The sequence below is a fragment of the Coloeus monedula genome (assembly GCF_965178545.1).
Source record: "Coloeus monedula genome assembly, chromosome: 3".
Lineage (NCBI taxonomy): Eukaryota > Metazoa > Chordata > Aves > Passeriformes > Corvidae > Coloeus > Coloeus monedula.
Genome location: NC_138783.1, coordinates 93,531,923 through 93,553,877, shown reverse-complemented (window position 1 = coordinate 93,553,877; position 21,955 = coordinate 93,531,923). Strand labels below are relative to the sequence as shown.

Sequence of the window (21,955 nt, the reverse complement as noted above, 5' to 3'; positions counted from 1 at the left end):
GCTAAGCATCACTTTCTGACAGTGCTGCTGAGCTTCTCAGTCTAAGGCCTGTGTAAATGATGTTTCGTGTTTGATTTTGAAGTTGGCCTCTTACCACAAAGTAGGAAATGCACATCGGCTGCGGGTTGTGTGCCTTTTAACGTGCTGGAAATGAACCTTGGTGTTTAGTGCTTCCCTGACTCCTTCCTGCAGCAAGGCTTTGGTGTTAACAGTACCAGCTCTGCAGGGCAGGAACTGGGGCACACCAAAACATTGCCCAGAACACTCCTGACCATGAGAACCTAATGCGGGGCAGCAAGGCTGGTGTACTTTGGACCAGTGCCCTGTGCCCTTGAATGTACCTGGAAGCTATGAATTTTGCTAGTGGTGAATAGTGTTTCCTAATACCTGCTGACATATTACAAGTATGGTAGTGCTACTGTCCTTGTAATTCAGTACTTGAGGAAAAAGGATAGGATAGCTCAATCACTGTTGAGTAGCAGTCTCTAGTTGTCTAGAAGAGCACTCATCTACTTCCTCTGAAAAAGCTGATTTTTTTTTTTCCCCCCCTACTGAGGAATGAAAAAATCCCAATTTGCAGGGTAGGGGGAAGCTGTGCTTCACAAGGAACAAAGACAGCTTGGAGTAAAGTTTGAAAAGGGCGGTGCTGCTAAAAGGTGAGGCTTTCCACAGGAATAACTTGCACAGGGACCATAAACCTCCACAACGTGCTGATCTCCCTCCAGTCGTCTTTCCTCCTTTCGCCAGCTGGAAGGAGAGGATTTGGCCACAAGAGGGCTCTGTATGGACAAGAAAGCAGTTCCCAGACTCCTGGCCCCAGCAGGGCTGGAAGTGGCCCGGTGCCAGTACAGACTTTAGAACTACACAGTATCTTCCCCTGTCAAAGAAGTCTGTTCATGGATGTCTTTACAAGTGTTTCTCCTCAAATTTTTAGGGACACAGGTGTGTGCAATTGTACTACAGTTGCTCTATCTCACACTGCATAGATCAACTGCTAGTGAAGATCACTGCGACTGCTCTCTTGCCCCACACTTTGCTGTATTTGAGTTCCTTGAAAGCAGTGAGGAAAAAGATGCCTGTATTCTAGCCACTGACTGCCAGGCAGGACTCAGATCACATATTTTACTCTCTACACCAAGAAACAGGTTCTGACAAATTAAATTAATTTATTTTGTACAAACGGTAATAGTGTCACAGTTATTAAAGTAATACATAATTTTATACATCAGTTTTCTTTTAATATTACAAAATTCCCTGGGACTGTTTTTTTAAAAGGAGGGGCCTGACATTGATCACATTCTAGTCTGAAAATACCTTAATCCTTAAAAATAAAAACAACACACCACCACCAAACAATAACAGAGCCACCAGTTCCAGTTATCAAATCTGACATACAGTACAAAGTGTTAACACACTTACTTGAAAGGCAGGAAAAATTGGTCAAGTGTCATTTAATTCATGGAAAGCTTAAAGTGTGCTTTAATCAGTGCAAATAGAGGAATGTGTCAATTGCTGTAGTATCTGACCACCTGGTTATATCTGGCAGGTTATCCCTGAGAAAGCAACTTCTCCCTACAAGTCTCTCGGAGTTTGTTGATTGTTGCCATGGATAAGCTTCCAGGATCTGTGAATATTTTCTGAGGGCAAAAGAAGAAAATTCTTAGTTAAAATGCTAGCCTTGGGACAGCATGCTAGAGTTCTCACGTAGTTTTCTGTTGTGTGAAATCCCTGCTTTGATGTCCATGCTGTGACATTGCTCACTGCTTTTTGGCCTTCCTGTAACAGGGCAACATCATCATCTACTGTGCTGTAAACATGCAGTAAACCTGCGGCTCATAACAAGTGCAGTAAGTTACACAAAAGCAGCACTAGAAAATCTCTTCTGAATGTGTGTCCAGTTGAGATTATTTTAGATGGCAGGTGGTGGAAAGTGGAATATTTGGAACATATTAAGCCGTCCTGGGTAATGTGACAAAGCACCAGTGTACTTTTTGTGTGATGCTAGCAGAGGTGGTTCAGGCTCTGGAACACACAAACCACTGTCTTCCTACTGCAAAAAATCAGTTCTAATCCCTCACTACACTACCTTTGCTCCTCTTCTCTACCAGGCTTAACAGGGGAGTAATGAATACGGATGTAAGAACTTGATGCGTTCTGAATGCCATCACACATTTTCAATTACTTTTTTTCTTTTGTTTCCACTTGTTGTTCAAGAACAATACATTTGTTTCCACTACTTCACCTAGAACTTCTGAGTGAACAAAACTGTGAAGCAAGCTACAAGTTTATGCACTTTAATCTACAGTTAAGGTGTGCGGGTACCTCAGTTCTCTGGAGCTGTTATTTAACAGCTCTAGAGATGAGACTGTAATTGAACCAGTTCAGAACAGCTTAAACACTAAGGTTCTCTTCTGGGGGAGGAGGCATAAAGATATGTGTCATCACCTCTACTGGTACTAATACCTGTACTGTTGAAAAAAACCTCAACCCAACAAATAAATCCAAACACAAAAGCACATGTTTCAAAGTTACAGAAGAACCTAACCTTAATTGTTTATCTAACTGCCTTCAAAACCCCATTACTACAGTAAGTAAGTTAAAATTCTCAGGGTAACTGCAAGAAAAAGGTGGTTGATTTTCTAAAAATAGCTGGTGTAAAATTTAACACAATTAAAGAGGGGGGATGGAAGTCCTTCAAGGACAAGTGTTAGCATCAGCCTCTGAAGAGGTGTTCTTAAGGCAGTTAACATTTAATAAAATTCTTATTCTAAACTGTTTATGGAATGGACCCCTCAAACATCTCCCTTCTAAATTAAAGCTGTACCTGTGATTTTTCTCTTACTCCTTTTAATTAAAGACTTAAAAGTGTCAGTAAGTTAAGCTAATTTTTCTTCCCTATGAGCAAAACCAAAAGTTAGTATAAATGACATCCTACTGTGACTGACCTATGCACAGAGATCTGCCATGAGCATGAAACTCTTTGGGGGGTAAATGTCACCATCCAGGAGATGGTTTTGTGCACCCTGAGCAAACAATGATAGTGGAGTTGGCCAGGTGATTTATGACAGATGTGCTCCTGTTACTTGTTTTGTAGTTACCACCTTTTATGTTTCCATCTTCCGAGATAAAGCCCTGAGTCTCATGTTTTATACTGATGTGGCACCCACTGTATTAATAATTTACAAGAATAATTCTTAGATTACATATTGTCATAGCACTTGGACACTCAACTTCATGGGTTTTTGTCTGGAAATGAGAACCTGCTGCTACTTTTCTTGTTCTAAACAGAATGCTGTGTGTTCTGGCACTAGTCATTTATCAGTGCAAGCTTGAAGTTCACTTTGTGCTTATTCTACAATACTGTATTACAATTAATCTGAAAAAAAGCACAGGATCGATATCCATAGTTCACTGGAAAAATGCACTAAAATTATTTTCTCATCAGACTTCCTGCCTTAACTGGTAAAAAGGGCAAAAAGAATTTTCTTCCCTGTATGACAGATAATGCAGATGGATTGCTATATATGGAACTAGATAATAATTATTAAACATATTATTTAATTGATAATAATTAATAAATATAAATTATTCAATATATTAATATATTTCTTAGAAAGGTTGGAGTTTCTTACTTTAAAAAACAATCCTGACAGCTACATTTCTCTTAACTGTATCCATCTTTTGCTCAGTGAAAAACATTTCTAAGTCAGTCTTGGTTTTAATCTGGAATGACTAAAAGCTGCAGAGAATTTACCTGCATGAAGCTGTGACACTCTGTTACAAATGTTCCTTTGGTGATCTGCTTAAATTTATCACAGATGTCAGGAAAATTCGTGGCTTCCAAAATAAAAGCTTGGTTTTGCTTAATCAATGTTAAGGCCACGCGGAAGATGATCTTTGACCCTTCGTAGAATAAACAATCCCATATTCGGAGCACAGTCTGCAGGAAAGAATTCAGATTAACCTTGATTTCCAGTAAGCAATTATTACTAAAGCAGTACAAACAAAATAATTATGGGTGTAGTAAGAGAACTTTATGTTACCGATTACCTCCACGGGAAGAATGTCAATGAACAGGCATATAAACCAGCGTGACACCACTAGGGTCCACATGACTCCATGTCTTTCCATCAGCTCTGCCACAGCTGGAACTTTCATTTTCACAAGTTCACCAAGGACTTCCTGATCAGTTTTGAGGCCCAACATTGCAGGACTGTAATAATCTTGGAGAGAAGAAATCAAAACTGAGGAATCTGTGGACATGATCTTTTCATGAAATTGAAGAGAATGTCCTCTGCAGCTGAATGTGCAAAGGCACGGTGAGCCTATGAATTCCAAGGTGAAGTAAGTTAACCCACAGCACGAAGATCTCTGCACTGTGGTCATACAGTGCTGCTCTTTCAGCCAAGGCTGATCCCTCTGCACAAACACTTCATTCATGCCTACTAAGTATCTTCTTTCTCTCTGATGTTTTTTGGCAATTCATTCTTCCTTCCCAAGGAAGGATAGTCTAGGTGGTTTTTAACTGCTAGCCTAAACTATGAAAGTGTAACTAATATTTAAACAGTTCAATATAACTACCACCTCCTTCCTGGGTGTGGGGGCTGCACAACTCCCAGTCCACACAACACCCAGACAGGTAACAAAAAACTCAAACCACCACAGTAACCTGCAGCCCTTAGACCACGTCCAGTCAAACTGGAAATGCAAATTCCCCACTGTCAGCTGTGCAGGGGTGCTGGAGGCCAGATTCTCCCCATCTCCTAAGGTGTGACCTAGCCATTAAGGTAGGCGTTTTTCTCTCCTTTCTCTGAGCCAAAAAAATCCCACTTTCCATAGAATAATTCTGAAAGGAAGTGAATGACACATCCCTCAGGCAACATGTCTTTCTACTGAATTTACCTGCAAGAAAGGGATTGAAATAAGACCTGTATCTCCTGCACTTCTGGTCACTGCAGTAAACTGGTAAATTCACAGTTAAGAACCACAGAGGGCCCTCTGGCCGTCAGTCCACAGCCTGTTTGTCAGTAATAAGCATTTTCATTACCAAGGTGCAGGCTGAACAACGAGCATCTCAGCTCTATAAACGAGTAGTTTTGGGTATATTTAAGGAAAGAAAAATACGTTGTTTCAATTCATTAGTATTCAAATGCCCCAGTAAGGGAAGAGAATTACACAGATGTTTAAGAAATTCGTATTTTGGGTTTATATATTGACAGAAACATTTAAGCTGGACTTGGCTGCTCCAGTCCATCATGGGAAGCAACCTTTGATGGTTCATGAGTGCTTTGCTGACAAGACCTATGTAATTAACTTTGTTTATGGAAAGAAACCAGTGGTAACACAAACACCTTTCTATGCCTTTCTTTCCTTCACTGATTTGGGAAAGCTGCAATTCAGGTTTCTCTCTCTTAACTGGTTTCTGCCAAGGTCCCCAGACACACACTTCATAAAAAGGTGAAGGAATAAGAGCAAAGTCTATTTGCCTGCAGTAATTCTAATAAAACCTCCCAGTGCTGCAGGTAAGTTTGAAAATATGTCCGAACTATGCAGTACATGTATAACCACTTTAATTTCTGCAATTTCACAAGAGCAGTTTCATATTCCACTTTCCCGTGCCAGTGGTTTTCCTGAACAGACTTCCCACCCATGAGCTATTTGCTCTGTATTTGTCCTGTCCAAACTCTAGAACATTTACAGGAGTTTTTAATGGTACTACATCACATTCAATCTTTAGGAATCTAGCTTTCCGTATGGGATCTTTTTCTTTGTTCCCACTGAAGAGTGAAACAAAACTCCTCTACAGACCTAAGAGTCACTGCCACTCTATGTATTTCTTTAACCATCTGCCTTTCAATTGCTTGTAGGGAAAGCTCAAACAGCTAAAACACAAGTAATCCCATGAAAAAGTGTACTGAAAATACACCATAACCTCAGAGCCAACACAAAAACCTCTCTTTCTCCGTATGTTGTATTGGTGGTGTTCTCATTTTTGAACTGGAATGCAGGTAACAGTAACATTAATTAGCTGAGTAGATCTTTTTTAAAATGCTGCTTTAATGCAAGTGAAATCTAATCACATCTCAAATAGCAAGTAACAGAACAAGCCTTTTCTCTTTCCTATCCTTCCTCCTCCTCTTACACATCCACAAACCGTTTCTTTTGTGCTCCTGAAACATGTGAGTACTGAAAACTTCAAGTTACCACCGACAAATGTCCTCAGGAGGAAGGACAGCAGCCCACTTGCTCTGCTGCAATAATCTGATATGCTGAAACCAACAGCAGCTGCTATTTTTAATCTGTACAGCAAAGTAAATGTCAGGATCTCAAGAACACAACTGGACACCTACCCAGCTCTTTGAGAGCTGGCAAGCAAAAAGTTAACAGACAAGCAACATGGATACGTCACTCCACAAATTACTGAAGCAGCCAGGAAGCTTTGGTGTAAATTAAAATTTCATTCAAGTCTGTTAAGACTGTACTGCTGGACAGAAAGGAAAAAAGGAACTATTCATCTATCTGGGGCAGCCTCCTGCTGTTCCTCGGAGCAGGAGCAGCTCCCATGTGCCCTGGTACACAGCACTGCAATGTTCAGCCCAGCGCTGCTGCAGGACAAGTGGGAGGAGTGACTAACGATTTATGCAAATACCAATAACTGAGTAGCAGGGGTTTTCAGGATATTAGGTGCCAGTTCACAACAGAAGTTAGGTTAAAGAATCTGCACTCAAGACATTTTTACATGTAATTATGATACATTATAGTTCATGTGGATATTAATTATAATTATTACAGATAATTAATATGTAATTATCATTTTCTATTTATTTTTCCTGTATATATACTTTTATACATAAATGTATGTATATAAAATTAGCTCTTCAAGTTAGGAAAGCCACATTTCCAAATCCTTCAGAAACATTCCTGGAGGACCTCATATTTGTGCAAAACTTACCCACAGATCAGTTACAAGGAACACCTTTCACAGTCCACATCTGGTTTCACTAGGGAAAATAATTTTGTAACTTGGTTCAGTGCCTAAGTGCTTAGTAACATTTAACTTACATGGCCCTTCTATTCCCTTCTTTTTTACTAGGGATTCCCAGTCATTAAGCCTTCTGGAAATGTGCCCTCAGCAAAAATCCTGCAGCTCTCCCTTGCTGCAAATGCTTCACTGTGTGCCCTACTTTCCTAGTATTTTGTAATTGGCTGCTCTGCCCAGAAGTCAAAATATCCTTTTTATAACCAAGTCTACACAAGCCTACCTCTCCCCCACACCACAAAGCTGTTTTTAATTAAATACAGCACAATTATTCTTACTCATCTACCATTGAAACACATTAGCTTCATGTCCCTTCCATATCTTATATCTTACAAATTATTTGAAATTTCTAGATTTGCATGATCCACATTTAATTAGCATCTTAATTATTTTTCCCCCTCTCAATAATCTGGCAAGATACTGAGCAGCTGATGACCCAGAACAGACCTGAGTCAGTAACTGCTCCCAATCTGCCACTTACTAATTAAAAAAAAAAAAAAAGGTAGGCCAATTATATTGTGTATCTGTTGATCTAGGTGGTTTATGGGAGTGTCCTCTCACAAAACACCATTCCCCTGGAAAAAAACCACATAGCCAGGTTGTTTCCTTTTATCCTCCAAATGGTCAAATGGAAGTGATAATTTTTAGGTGATCAGAAACTACATTATTTTTAAACACATTTTCTGGAAGGCAACAAATGAAATATTGTATTATAAATTATTATTGTATTATTAATTACTTGCTAAATTCCAGAAAAGTATCTAAATGAAAATCAAGTTCCTCGACATGCAACCTGGCATTTTCAAGTGCTTTTGGAAACTGATCCTAGGCTTTCTGTACTTTCCTCCCAGCTCTCCCTCTGTTGCTTGCCCATGTGGACCTGCTTTGCCTACTCTTTTGTTCCGAGTAACTGCCTATGGATTTTGGATGCCTTGCTAAGTTTAGGATTGCCCGAGAGCATAACAGAGGGCAATGTGGGCAGCATCCCACATGGATTCATCCTGCCAAGTGCCCCTTCCTCATCAAAGTCCTGACCCTGAACAGCAGTGTAGCCCTGTGGCTCTGCTGGGATCATCAGTGTCTTCCTCTTGAAGTCCAGCAGCAAACAGGAAAAGCCAGCTTCACCAGCTGCCAGGTACTTTATTGCTACTGTACAACACAGGTGACCACATGAAGGCACTTTTTCCCTTGTTCAAAGGGCTTTTTGTTACTAACACTGCACTGCCTGTGGCATGCACTCACTGAGCTGGAAACCTGTTCTGGCAAAGATGCATTCCTAACACCTCCCTCTCATTGTCTCCCTATCACAACAGTTAGCACCTCTGAATCTTACCAGAATGTCCAGGACTAAAATGTAACTGGCTGCTTGTGATCCAGAACAGTAATAAGATTTGTAGGAAGTAAGGATAAAGCTTGTAGGGACTGTATGACCTTGTTCTCTGTTACAAATAGATTAAGAGGTTCCAAAAATAAGTTTAAGAAGCAATACTCTTACAGCCTTAAATTACCTCTACGGGTCAGAGCTACAGAAGTTAAAAAAAAAAAAAACAACCTTCCAGTCTGTTGTGCATATGTCACGTTAAATACACACATTCCTAGCAGAACAAAATTCTTAAGTGTTACAAAAATGCCCAAAACAAGACCTCAGCTCTGCTGCTTACCTTCCAGCATTTCTGACTATTATTTCAAGAGCCTACATAGCCCAGCCTGGGACAGAACTATTTGTCTTGGAGATCCAAACCAGCTGAAAAGTTAAAAACTGGGTGGTTTAACTTTTCTCACAGTCTAAGCAATGCAAAATATTTTATTCACAAGAATATGTTTATAATGTCCATGAGAACTGGGGGGGTGGGGGTGGGGGTGTGTGTGATAATAATAATGTTCTCTCTCCTCCCATAGTAGCAGAAATAGTTCATTTTTATACCAACAAACAACATTCAAGAATGTCTCTTGCTGGAGATACCATATGCTACCAGACCTCACTGGAATCCAGGAGAGAAACAGAGCAGGCCTAAGGAATGGCAGGAAAAATCAGAGGTATCCATGAACAGAATTTCATGAAAAGCACTGAGTCCTACATTTCAAGTCAAAACCAAAACAGATGCCATCACGTGCATTTGTAGGGGAAAAAAAGAAACATTTAAAACATACCAATTTTTGTGTCTTCTAAGTATCTACATCATGAGCCTTACATTAAAAGCTGAACAGCCTAAATCTGGGAAGAAATCAGAAAGCCACAACAGGAAAAGGAGGAAACTCAAAAGTACTGCCAATTCTTTTTGCAATATCAGGCCAGAGTGACCCCTGCAGGTGTCCTGGCCAGAGTGATATCCTGCAGATATGCGGTTAAATGGCAAGCTAAAAACTCTTAACTACAGTATTTTTAAAACACAAGTTCCTAATTTTCCAGGGAACAGAAAAAAGAAAAATCTAACAAACCAAGCAACCCTAAACAGGCTCAAGCCATATTTTATCTCTTCCTTCAAACTAAACTGATTGAGAATTTCTGTCCTGGGGTACTGAACTCGCACCACAGCCAGCATTAGCTGTATCATTCACAATTCAACATTAGCTTTAAGGAAACCAGTTTTATTTTGGATGGTAGAACTACCTTAAAAAAATGGGAATGCAAGCATTTTATGGAACCTTATTGGTTGATACTGCGATTATACAAAATCTAGAGTAATGTATCTTGAGAAATTACTTACTATTAACACCTTTCCAGCAAGCACAAAAAGGCAGTGTTTGTTTCTACATAATGCCATCACCTGTATTCAACTTTTGCTTCTGGTCCCAGACTTGGAAAATAGATCCCAGGGAGCTGAAAGAGCCCTTTGGTTTCCCGTTAGCACTTCACAGAGCACCGGGGGGATTCTGAGCAGATGCAGTAGCTACCTGCCATTTGGAAACTGAAGAAGCATGCTTGTTAATTAGAATGACAATGGAAAGGCAGGCAAAGATGCCATCCTTCCAGACATTACGGAAGGCAGAGATGAAATACAAAGGAACAAAGACTTCATGTGTAACCCCTTAGAGAAACAAACTGAAGTTAGCAGCATGTTGGAAAACACAAATGCAACTTTCAGACATTCTAGTTACAGAGAATGAAACTGGCTATGTTAATTATTTATTTACACACCAGCTCTGTTATGTGCTGCTCAGTAGAGACATTTGCATCATTTAAAACTAGTCCAGCTTAAAGCTGTAGCTACCAAAACACTCTCTTATAGCTTAGATATAGCTGAGGCAAGTACTGTTGGCCAGCTCTCCTCTCTTCCCTCTTCATATCCAGTACCATTGGAATGGCTCCTTCTGTGGACAGTGGTTTTCTCACAGTATCACTGAGCCGACAGACACCAACAGACAGAGCATATTCCCCACTCAGCTGTTTCCAAACAGCCTGGCCTGACTGCAGTCATTGCACCCTATGAATTGTGCCTGTCTAAAGAGTTGCATGCTTTGGAGAAGTCTGCAGCTTATGGAGCTGAGGATGGTCCCAGGAGCCAAGGCTTTTAACTCACAAAACACTTTGACAGACTTTTATCACCAATTTCCTCAAACCAAGAGGAAATTCATTGAAAACTGCAACTGCTTATCCTGCTTGTTGAGGAAACAAACTTTTCTTTTAAAAACAAACAACTTACAGCTCTATAGTGAGTCTGAATGACTGATGACTTCAGCTGAATAAGGATTCTTGGGTCTGTGTTTTTTAACTCCTCCACAGGATTAGGAAGAATAGGTATTTTATCAGTTGACCATACTGACAAGATTATTCTGAACACTTCAGCACAAAACACAGCAGTGATATCCTGCCATGCTTAAGAAGAACCCCAGTGTTACATTTTCATCAGCTCTACACAAGAATGCTACAGTCACACCATAGGGACCATTGAGGACATTACCTGAGACTAGGACAGAAGCAGGCACCTTAAAACAGAGCTGAACCAACACGTATGGTTCTAGTCTGGCACTGGAAAAAGGAAACCAATCCAACACTTCGCTCTAAATAGAAGGGCAGTTAAAGCCACAATCCTCTTACTTCAAGCTTGAAGAAGCTAACGAGACAATTAATTTTATTCTTGAAGCAACAGTTTTTAAAACTGTAAGAGGAACAAGACTTCTCCACTAGCCATAAACTGACAGCTTAGTAAAGTACTCCAGGTCTTCTGAACATGAACACATGAAATTCAACCAAGGTTGCATTTTCCAACCATCTCTCTCAAACTGAACACTCACGTCTTGTACACTTAGGTAGACAAAAGTTACCACTGTACATCTTTTTAATTTAATTCCTTTACTCCCAAAGCACATCTCCTTACACCAACACATTCTTTATGTTGCCACCTCTGCTGCATTTGCATTATACTATATTTTGAAACTGTATCAAAGCATGCTGTCAGTGCTTCTTTCTACTATGACATATTTGAACATAGAATTGAACTTTTGAAAAAAACCCTCAATTTTGCAGTATCTTAAGTTGCAAACACAGTAAATCCAGAGTAAACACAGCTCAGAAAAAAGCCAAAGCAATCCTTGGATATATTTACTACTGAAAATAGAGTGTATCATCTCTGATTATGACATTAGCAAAACTGAGGTTAGAAAACTGCACCCAGCTCTGATATTTACAATTCAGGCAGGAAGTTAAAGAACTGGAAAGGAATGAAAGAAAAGGTTATGAATGCTACTTAGAAAAATTGAGTTCTGTAAGGAAGCTCTTTATTTGTAGCATTTATGCAAGAAAAATGAAAAGCAAAGTTAACCACAGAGAAAACACACTAGGCATTGTGGGCTTTTCAATGTAGTAGGAGAAAGTCTTAAAAAGAAGTAATACTTGCAAATTAGGACAAGGCAAATTCCAATAAAAAAATATCGCAAGTGTTTTTAATAAGACTGATTTACAGTTTGAATACACTACTAGCAGTGGTGGCAGGGTCACTCTTTCAAACCAAGTCTGGGACCTCTCGGATATCTTGACCTGGCCTCAAACACTTACAGGGACGTGGCACCCACAACTTCTCTGGGCAGCCTGTTCCACTGCCTCACTATCCTCCGAGTAATGAATTTCCTCCTGACATCTAATCTAAGTGTCCCCTATTTTAGTTTAAAACCATTCCCCCTTGTCCTATCACAATCTGCTCCTGCAAGAAGCTGCTCTCCATCTTTTTTTGAAGCTCTCTTTAAGTACTGAAAGGCCACAATGGGAGGAATTACTACTATTTCCTCACCTGGCTTTTTGTATGGAAAATCCAGTTACACTTCCAGTTTTATGAGTCTTGGTATTTCATACACAGATAATGTCAAGCATATTAGTACATTTTATGGGGATTTACAAGTTAAAATACAAAACTCTATACTGGGATTTGTTTGAGCATGTATAACCCATCATACATTTGTCAGCTGATATGTTATGCTTCTAACTGTCAGAGACATATTCAGGAAGGTTCCTTTATTAAAATTGTAACTGAACATACAGAGCCCTGGCTGACCATCAGAAAGTAACAAAAAACCAAAAAAGCTGCTGTGCCTTTGCTGTGTTAATGCCGCAGGTAGAACAGCACAGTCCCTTTAGCATGGAGATGGCTCTGTCAAAAGTATAGTTTCTATACCACATGTGCACATTAGTGCTTTCACAGCTCAAGCCATTAGATAAAACTAAAAAAAAAACCCCAAACAAACCAAACCCCAGCAACAACAAAAAAACCCCACCACCATCACAAAAAAAAAAAAAAAATAGAACATCCCTCTAACATGGCTATTCCAATAAAATACAAAACACAAACTAAGTAAGCCCTGAACCCACAGTTCCTACCTTCCTCCTAAGTACCTACCTTCCTCCTTTGCATGCAGCCAGGGAATTCTGCTTTTGATCAGCCCTAGCTGAATTAAGATTTCATTTGACAAGTTATGGCTTTTGAAAGGGATGAAACTTTGATTAACTGGGGAGATAAACAGGCAAATAGCACTGTCTGCACAGAAAGACAAAGGCTGCAGTCCCACACAGAGCAGTACCATGGATGGCCTACTGAAGATACTTCAAGTTCAACATAATCAAATTGTATCAATAAAAGGCTTGCTTGTCAGAACAAAGGAGGCATTCTTGACTTTTTCTTGGTGGAACAGGTCTTGCTTCCAGTGTAAATACAATCATGTTAAGGAACACAACATTCTGTAGCGTTTCTAAACGCTATGGGTGCTTTTGCTGCACAGCTGAAACTCAGCATGTTTCCTCACAAAAGTATGGCTGACAGCATGTATATTCTTGTCACATACAGCAAGCTTCTGTTTCAGACAAAAGTGTAAGAGCTCTACCCAGCCAACTAAAACACACCTACTAAATAACGAGATTCTTCTTTTATTGATGAGGTATGTGACTGTGGGGGAAGGAGATATGATACAGAAAGTAAATAAATTATTTCAAAAGTATAAATATCTGTATAATTTTATAGAAAAAACCCCAACAGTTACTCGTTTCCTGCTTGCTCAAGTCTCACAAATCCCCTAGCAGTTCAGATTTGTAAGTAATGAAGATTTAAGGCTTATCATAGTTTCTAAATACAGGCACATGACTCCTTCATTCCACCTTTAGCTTAACAGGACACTGCATGCTTAATTCACAGGTAAATTCAACTGATCTCTAATGCTCAAAGATTAATGCTTTAATTGTGGCTGGGGGTTAACAGTATAACATGATGGAGTCCCTATTTCAGAACTCTTAATTGTTCAGCTGACCAGCAAAACACTCCTGTGTCCGAGTAGCAGATATGATGCTGTAGTCCAGAGATGCACACCACTACAGCATCAAATGCAATCACAGACGAGCTCCATGGATGAGTGAGAATTCTGCCAACTCACAGACCTGCAGCTGAATGCTGCCAGAGGAAGAAGAAGCAGCCCAGAACTGATCAATCTGCTGAAATTTTCTGGGTTGATGGTGCTGTAAAAAAAGCTCAGTTATCAAAAACTACTTGCAAACATGGTGTCATGCATAGCCTTGAGAGGAGCTTTCCACACCAAAAGCACATGCCTGAGGTGCTCAAGTCTTCTCTCTGAAAGGAAACACTTTTCATCATAACAGTCCCCATCTTAGGCTGCAAATTCAGCTCGGTTTAGGTCTAGCAGTGTTTTTTACCTGCAGAGCTAAATAAAATGCTTCCTGTGAAACAGTTCCACTCCCTTTAGAGATGCAGGTCTGAAAAGATGCAGCTGCCAAGCCAGTTCTGCATTCAGAGGTTCCCTGGCTATACCCAGTTAGGGTATTTAAATAAATTCAGCCAGAATAAGGAAATAAATACAGACTTAACTGCAATTAAAAGCAAACAGTCTAAATAGCAATACTTTACAGCTTAGTACAGCCTTCTGCATTTCCCAAGTGGTCCTTCCCTTCACAGCTGGAAGTCTGTATGATGGGACTTGAAAGAATGTTACAACACAAGTCACTCAAAAGAGAAGGATATACAAGAGTTTGAGAGGTAGCTATGATGCCATTCAGTTCAAATATTCATGTCTCTTACTGTGCCTAACTTCTTGTGCAACCTGCAAGTCTCTGGCTGATACAACTGCAAGCCAGAGAGAGCTGAACAAACATGGGAGATATCTGTTATCTCAGCATGCAGGCACTTGCCTTAACCAGCAGTCACTATGTTAGACACCAAACTGGCACCTTGCTTTGCACCTTGTGTCCTTGCAGCTAATGCCAGTTACTTCAGTGCAATCTACTACTTTGGTGACTATTTCATCATTTAAAACTCTGCTCTTTTAATTTTTTATAAACAAAGAGGCAGTACACATTGGTAAAAAAAAAATTTAAAAGAAGCTGCTAAAAAGTAACGAGATTGAAGGAAGATTGTTAGACTGATTCTTGAAGAATCCTACACCTCATGTAATATTTTTATTAAGAACATTGGAGAGAAAGAAAAAGACGGTATTTGTTGACAATCCTAAATTAAGAGATACCGACCCACGTCAGTACACAAGGCACAACAAAGTAACAGTGTAGAGACTGGAGTAAGAGACATGATGACATTTAAAATAACAAGAACGTGCAAGTAAAGTTCAGCAAAAAGGTGTTATGAATTCCTAAATGCTGTGGAAAAAAATCTGTTGACAATGAGAGAGGAGGAACAGCACATGCATTATGATGGAGATAACAAATCAAAACCAGAGCACCACTAAGGAAAAAAGGCAAGGGAAAGCCGACAGTTTTTCTCTCTTAAGCAAAACACTTTCCACTGTGAAAAGAGCCACTGCACAAGGCATTAGCTGATTCTCCAGTGGAAAATAAAAGCGTGCCACTGTGATCAAGTTTAAAAAAAAAAAAATTGAAAAATCAGTTTGAACTGGAACAACACACAGAATAATTACTAGGCTAAAACAGGAACACAGAAAAGTTTCATGCAAGAGAAGAGTTTGACTGAAGCAGCACAGCCATACAAAAAACCTCCAAAATTAATTGACTGCATCCTACAAATGCATGAAAAGTGAGCACAAAAGAGAGGGGGACTTTTCTCACCCCCAGAAGTCGGCATTGACACTACAATAAAAGGATGTAAAACTGGCCATGAACAGGGCAGTGCAGAACTCATGAGAACTCTCTTAACCACAGGAGAAGTACTCTACAACTAGTTTTCAGTAAGCGTAACTCCAGTATAGTAGTCCAGTAGACTAATTAGAGTATAGCTTGATATACACAATTGCTTCCAGACTGAGAACCACTGAAGGCAGGAGGGGGATTATTCTCCTATATATAAGCATAACTGTCATGCTTAAGTCAGACCAAATTGTTGAATTTTTCTTCTCATAAACTCACGACTTAATCACAAATATGTAAAATATGACAAATACACACCTTAACTTACATACTGAGGTATGACAGTCAAAAGGTCCTACCTACCCAATGCTTTCTAAAGCAATCTCCCAACTATTTCCTTAGCAGAACAAAAAAAGCCCCAAAACTTCTCAACAAGGATCAGAGTGATGAACAGAACAGAAACATCGGAGCTATGGTGAGTACACACTGCAGTCACATCCACTTTGAGTTTGAATTGAATCTATACTGCTTCTTGTGGGCAATGCTGTCTGCTCCAGTCATCTGTTTGAATGAGCCTGGCAATAAAAAAACACTTGGTAACACCCAAAACTTCAGTTAAACAAATAATTCTCTTCCCCCTTGCTGTGTTTAAATTATAATCCCTCCAAATCCCTGGTTGAGCAGCTGACAGACACAACGGGCAGAAATGCATGGGCTTGCCTTCAGCAGAAGCCTCCCCCAGATGTACTCAGCAGTGCCTATGTTCAGCCAAATGAAAGGCATGCACAGAACTCCTCCTATCAATCAACCAAATCCTAATTTACTGGCTCTCTCCTCCAGCTGTGTTATCTCCATTTGGATGTAACAGAACAACTCAGCCTGAAAACCTTTACTGATGGAGTCCCATTTTTCTGTCACTTCCCCAGAATGCTCCCATCTGTCACACTGTACATTTTTCAATCAATGACATTGATCTGCGGCTGCCTTAGTTCACCTGCTGACCAAGAAAAGCACTGTCAGCATGATGGTACTGGAGCGGCTGCTTAATGTAATTAAACGCGTGTGGGCAGGGGAGGGAGCACTCACAGGGACACGGGAGAGGGCAGAGAATGGATTTCTAAATTGTCCTAAAGCACCACTGATTTAACTGGCAGCGACAGGACTCACTCGAAAATGAGGACATGAGCTGGAGGCGTATTTGATGACATGGTAGGGGAAAAACATGTAGATTATAATGCAAACAAATCAAGAAAAGCACATCAGCAACCAAACTAATGGAAAAAATGTTGGCTAATCAAACTGTTAGCATCCAACAAAACTGATTCCTAGTCTTCCCTCAGAAGACCTGGAAAACATTCAAGATCTAGAAGATCTTGAGAGGTACAGTGCTTTTCTGCTTCCCTAACAAATAACTGTAGGGCTTAAAACTGAAATGTGCTGTACATTGCACTGTTAACAGAAAAGTAGTAATTATTTACTTGAGTTCCTTTGTGAATATGGTCTGATTCTCTTTCTCTCACATATGTACACACAGTATTTCACTGAAATTACCCCAATTATTCTATCTGTCATGCTTTGAATTTTATAAATATACAAATCAAACATGATATAGAAGAGTGGTGGGAATAGAAGGGATAAAAATATTTTTTAGAATTTTGGGGGAAAAAGCACCAGCAACAAGTTTTCTGTCAATAAAGCCTTGTATTATTCAATACAAATATTTATACTATATAGAAGATCCATACTGCCCAGTTGGACCCAGGCTAAAGTCAGTAACAACGTTACGGGAAAGTAAAAATATATCTGTAACTTGAGGAAATATACACACCTCCTTTATACATAGTAATTGCATTTCATGTTGTGAGTTTCTTCTCATCACCAAAGCTACCTGTCTAACAACACAACAACCAAGAGGGAGAAATAAGAACAACTTTTGCCACAAGTATCAGTGAAGTGTAAAAGGATACACAAGAACTGAAGGTTTTATGACAAAGTGAATTAAGTTCCCTACCAAAAACAACAACACAAAATTCTGACTCTACCTCCTTTGCCTCAAATAAAAGTGTCGAAGACTATTGAAAGGATTAACAGTAAGAGTTTCCACACAGCATTTCACAATAAACCTGCCTTGTACTGAGTGCCTTATCCCTGACACAGTGATGTCAAGGCAGACATCCATCCATGCCGGGTATTGGCAGGTCACATGGCAGACAGCAGCCCTGTCTCCTACCTGTTTGCACAGCTTAGAGTTCTCAAGGCTGAACAAAAGCAACAGACAGTTGATTTCTTTAGACTATTTTTATAGCTTAAAAGTAAACTTCAAGGCTGCATAATGGCAAATATTTGCAGACGGATTCAACAATTCATAACATTCCCTGCCTGTCTCTACTCTTTCAGTCTGGAAACAAAGTCCAACCACCCTTTCCACACAAGGAAAATCCAAGTTCCTATATGATGTATTCCATGTAAAATAATTTCTTACAGACATTCAAAAGCATGAAAAGAATCTTCCAGCTATTCTTCTTTATTTCTCAAGGTCTTTCCTTTCTATTCAATAGGGAACCAAAAATTATATATATTTTTTGTTTAATCTTAAACAAGAACAGACAGAAGGAAAAATTAAAGTATCAATGAACCTCGATGTCGTTGACCGGTACCTAGCTGACAGTGTAATACTGAATTCCACCTCCAACCATTTGAGATAAAGATCTGTGCAAAAGCAAAACTAGGCCAATAAGGAATTAGTCCTCCATTGGTCTTCCAGTTAGACTTTCCACCTAAATTAAAGGTGTATCTGTAGTTAGTCCTGTGCAATGCTACTGGGCATTCATGATGAAACCATTCTCCTTCTATAATTAAATCCCAAGAAAAAACATTCCTAAATGCATTTCACAGGAGTAAAAAATGTGCCTGGTGTCTGCTTCTGGCTTTAAACTACCTCACATGTCCAGTGAGGTTCAGCTTATACATAGGGCAAAACTGATTGTGTAAACACCTCCTGCAAACCCAGGGAACCAGGCAAGGGAAGTCAGAGAGCTAGTGAACAGACCAGATGCAGATATTGTCTACAGCTTAATTTCTCCTAATTTAATAGCTGAATATCTCTCTGGACTCTATTGACTAGCCTGGCTAGATCACTGTGGATTGTAACTGAGCTTTAACAAGAACTTTCCATACAGACACAGATTTTGACATTTGTCTGCTTTGTTGCAAAATCACAATGTGTAAAGTGTCCAAGAAGTTGACACTCAGAAGTAGGGACACAGCAGGAACTACCACCACCTTGTCAAAAAGCTCTGCAGAAAGCTCATGTTGTGTCCTGCCAAGCCACTGGGAATTCCTGCTCCAGGCTCAGTGCTCAAACTGGGCACATCTCCCACCTTTGCTCTGCTCTGCAATCACTGCTTCATCTGTGCTTTGTGCGACATCCCTGCAGCCAGAAGCGCCAAATCCCAGACACCTTCCCAAGCCCTGTTCCCCAGCATCACAGTGACAGAGGAAGACACCTAGATAACAGGTGTAAGTAGGGAGTGAGAAGAAAGACTACATATTAACATACATATAAACCACTGCCTCAAGATGGAATCTGACTATGAAACATTGACAAATTTTGCCTGTGTGCTGTGTCTTTGTCCTGTGATTCTGGGACCTAAAAAACCTTTAGTCCAGGCAAGCCCATTTTAACATCTAAAGCCTCTGAAACTGGAGAAGAATGCAAAGATAAAAGCCAAGCTCCAATATATGAATAAAACTATATTTTTAACATACCAGGCAATATTCTTCCAATAAGAGCATCTAGCAACCAAAAGGACTCCTCTTCATTCTTTGTTATAAGAATCAGGTATCCAGCAATGAAGTTCATGCCCTGAAACAGAAAGAAGGGTTTTGAGATGCATACACTTATCTTAAGAGTTTCTAGTTTACTTCTTTTGATTAAGGGCTAAATTACTACAGCTCTACAAAGTGTGCATACTAAATCAACTCTAGTAATGAATGCCATCGGTTGAGTAACCTGCTAAACCTGCATGACAACAGCTAAAAAGAATTATTAACAAAGATCAAGGGGAAGAAAATTAAAAGAAAAAGCTTAGCAGTCTATACTTTCAATTCCTTTTTGTTTTTAAATTCCAAAGCCCAGTGCAACTGAAAGCTGCTTTGATCAGAACCCAGCCACAGCTGTATTAGATGAGCACTACCAACACAACACGCCTGCAGGTAGACAGTGAGGCTGCAGGAGGAGAATGTCTGACCCAAACACACTAAGTAAAACATTGCAGTTCCATCAGCTTTTACAAGTTTTTGCTGCTTAACTCATCCAAACGCTGCATACAAACATATTTCTTCCGTAATATCTCCAGTACTCCATATACACATATAATAGCACTGATCCTGTGAGGAGACCAGATGTGCAAAGAATCCACACAAAAGTTTTTTTAAGTGTTCTTCTTTCGTTAGTCCATTAAACAGTAAAGGTACCAAAACATTTTATTAACAATTGGACATGTAGAAGCTACTATGGTTTAGAAGTTGTGTTATGTTGTGTATAACTGCCTCTATACAGAAACCTGACACCTGGCAAAAGTGACTATTCGTAATTCTACCCCTTCTGTTATTATCAAAACATTAAAATTATATTTTAATAAATACTATTACTGAAAATCATAAATATCACTCATCTTTTGAGGAATGGGAGCAAATAATTTCTGTACTAAAACTGGTTGGGATACACAAGAAAAAAAAATTTTTTTTAGAGACTTCAGTGTAGGTTTAAGTCCCTTTAAGTCTTCTCCTCTCCAGATTTAAATAAATACTGTTCATATTCTTTCAACTTTGGAATAGTTGTACTTACTGCACTAACTTTCTCAACTAACACAAGCTATATGTTAGTACACATATTCTTGCTGAGGAAGGGGACAAGACAGGAGAGGACTTAATTAGTGAACTGAAAACACATTTTGCTCATGACAGTTCCTGCTTCTTTAAGATCCTTAAGGACAGCTGCTTTTTTTCTTGACTGTCAGACTGTCATGAAATCAACTTATCTTCTTTGTGTCCCACAGGAAATTTTACAGTACTTGACAGTGACAACAGAAGCTTTCCTGAGCTGCCATCAAAGCAGTATCAGGTCGAATTTCAAAGAAATTTTCTTCCTACTTGTGTTATCTATATTGGGAGATGGCACTAAATAAATGCTACCAGCCCCAAAGTACATGATGTCACATTAATGCTGGTCTCTCTGTACTTTGGAAAATGTGACAGTGAAAACAAAGGAAATTGAGATCTCATGATGCCTTCTACATACCAAGGACTGTTTGGGGGAAGATGGCAGGAGGGAGGAAGAGGGAAAGGCAGGCTTGCTTTCTCTTGCTCTCCAAAGCAACTACTCTTAATACAACCATGTGTAATAAAATACTTCTGTTGCAGCTGACAAATGGAACCAAAGTGATCAAGCTAGCATATGAGAACAGCCACTGAGAAACTCAGAAGGACATATGAACTTGCCTGAAGCAATTCATACAGCCCCCCCTTCCCTCCCCTCCTGGGGCCAGTTTAAAAACAGAAATAGTTTGTGGGTGCGCTTCTAAAAACACACATTCAAATGGACAAGAACAGTTACCACTCATGAAATGCAGCATTGTTTACAAAACAATGATTACCTACCTGACAATATCCTACTGCTTTATTATGATGCCCATATGCTACCAATACATTGTAGAGTGCGTGCTGCAAACACGGATCAGCGGTTTTGCGGAATTTTACATTATCTGGAAATGTTCTGTTCATGTCTAGACAAAAGGGAAAAAGACCAAAATTAAGAGCCGTTCCCTCTCACTTTCCAAACAAACTTTTACAGGTCTTCTGAAGTACAAATGAAGCTTCACTATGGTTCACTGAACTGTTGTTTTGGTGGATTGATCTTAAGAAACAGCTTTACCTCAGTTTTGGCTAAAAGGGCACTTGCATTCAAGGATAATCTCTTCCTAGAAAGAATAATCCTATTAGTTGTTGGGGTTTTAGGAGTTCTCCTTCTGTTTTCTTTTTCTCTTAAAGAATTTTCCCCATACATGTTGCCAGGGGGACAAATTACTGGGTGCTTAAGAAAAACAAGACCTGGCCACAGGAGGAGGGGTCCACCTGGCTACTCTCTTTCACCTGGGCTTGTGAGCTGTTAGTTCCCGCGTTTGGACAGAGAGGCTGGAAGGAATTCGTCAGCACTGGAGACTCTGCTTTTTCAGCTGCCTTCCTTCTACCAGAGAAACCCCGGGATTCCCAAGCCCGCCTTCCCTGCCCCGCTGGGAGCAGGGCTGTGGCCGCCCTGCCCCCGCCATTGCTTTGAGCCTTCGCTACTCTGTAGCCCCGCACGCCCTGCCTGCTCAGACCTCCAG

The 21,955-nt window shown here is 39.9% G+C and overlaps 1 protein-coding gene across 2 annotated transcripts in view; it reads right to left on the bottom strand.

The window, feature by feature from the left end:
- Positions 1-1,161: 1,161 nt before the first annotated feature.
- GRTP1 (growth hormone regulated TBC protein 1) overlaps positions 1,162-21,955 on the bottom strand; it is a 36,271-nt gene continuing 15,477 nt past the window's right edge. Inside the window, exons 4-8 of one of the 2 annotated variants that reach the window (XM_082278451.1) lie at positions 21,231-21,355; positions 19,338-19,434; positions 4,051-4,223; positions 3,755-3,964; positions 1,162-1,637 (exon numbers count right to left, since the gene is read on the bottom strand). In XM_082278451.1, the coding sequence (XP_082134577.1) occupies positions 1,548-1,637; positions 3,755-3,964; positions 4,051-4,223; positions 19,338-19,434; positions 21,231-21,355 (695 nt within the window). In that variant the 3' untranslated portion in view covers positions 1,162-1,547. The remainder of the gene's footprint in view (positions 1,638-3,754; positions 3,965-4,050; positions 4,224-19,337; positions 19,435-21,230; positions 21,356-21,955) is intronic. The other variant, XM_082278452.1, reaches the window with a different exon arrangement.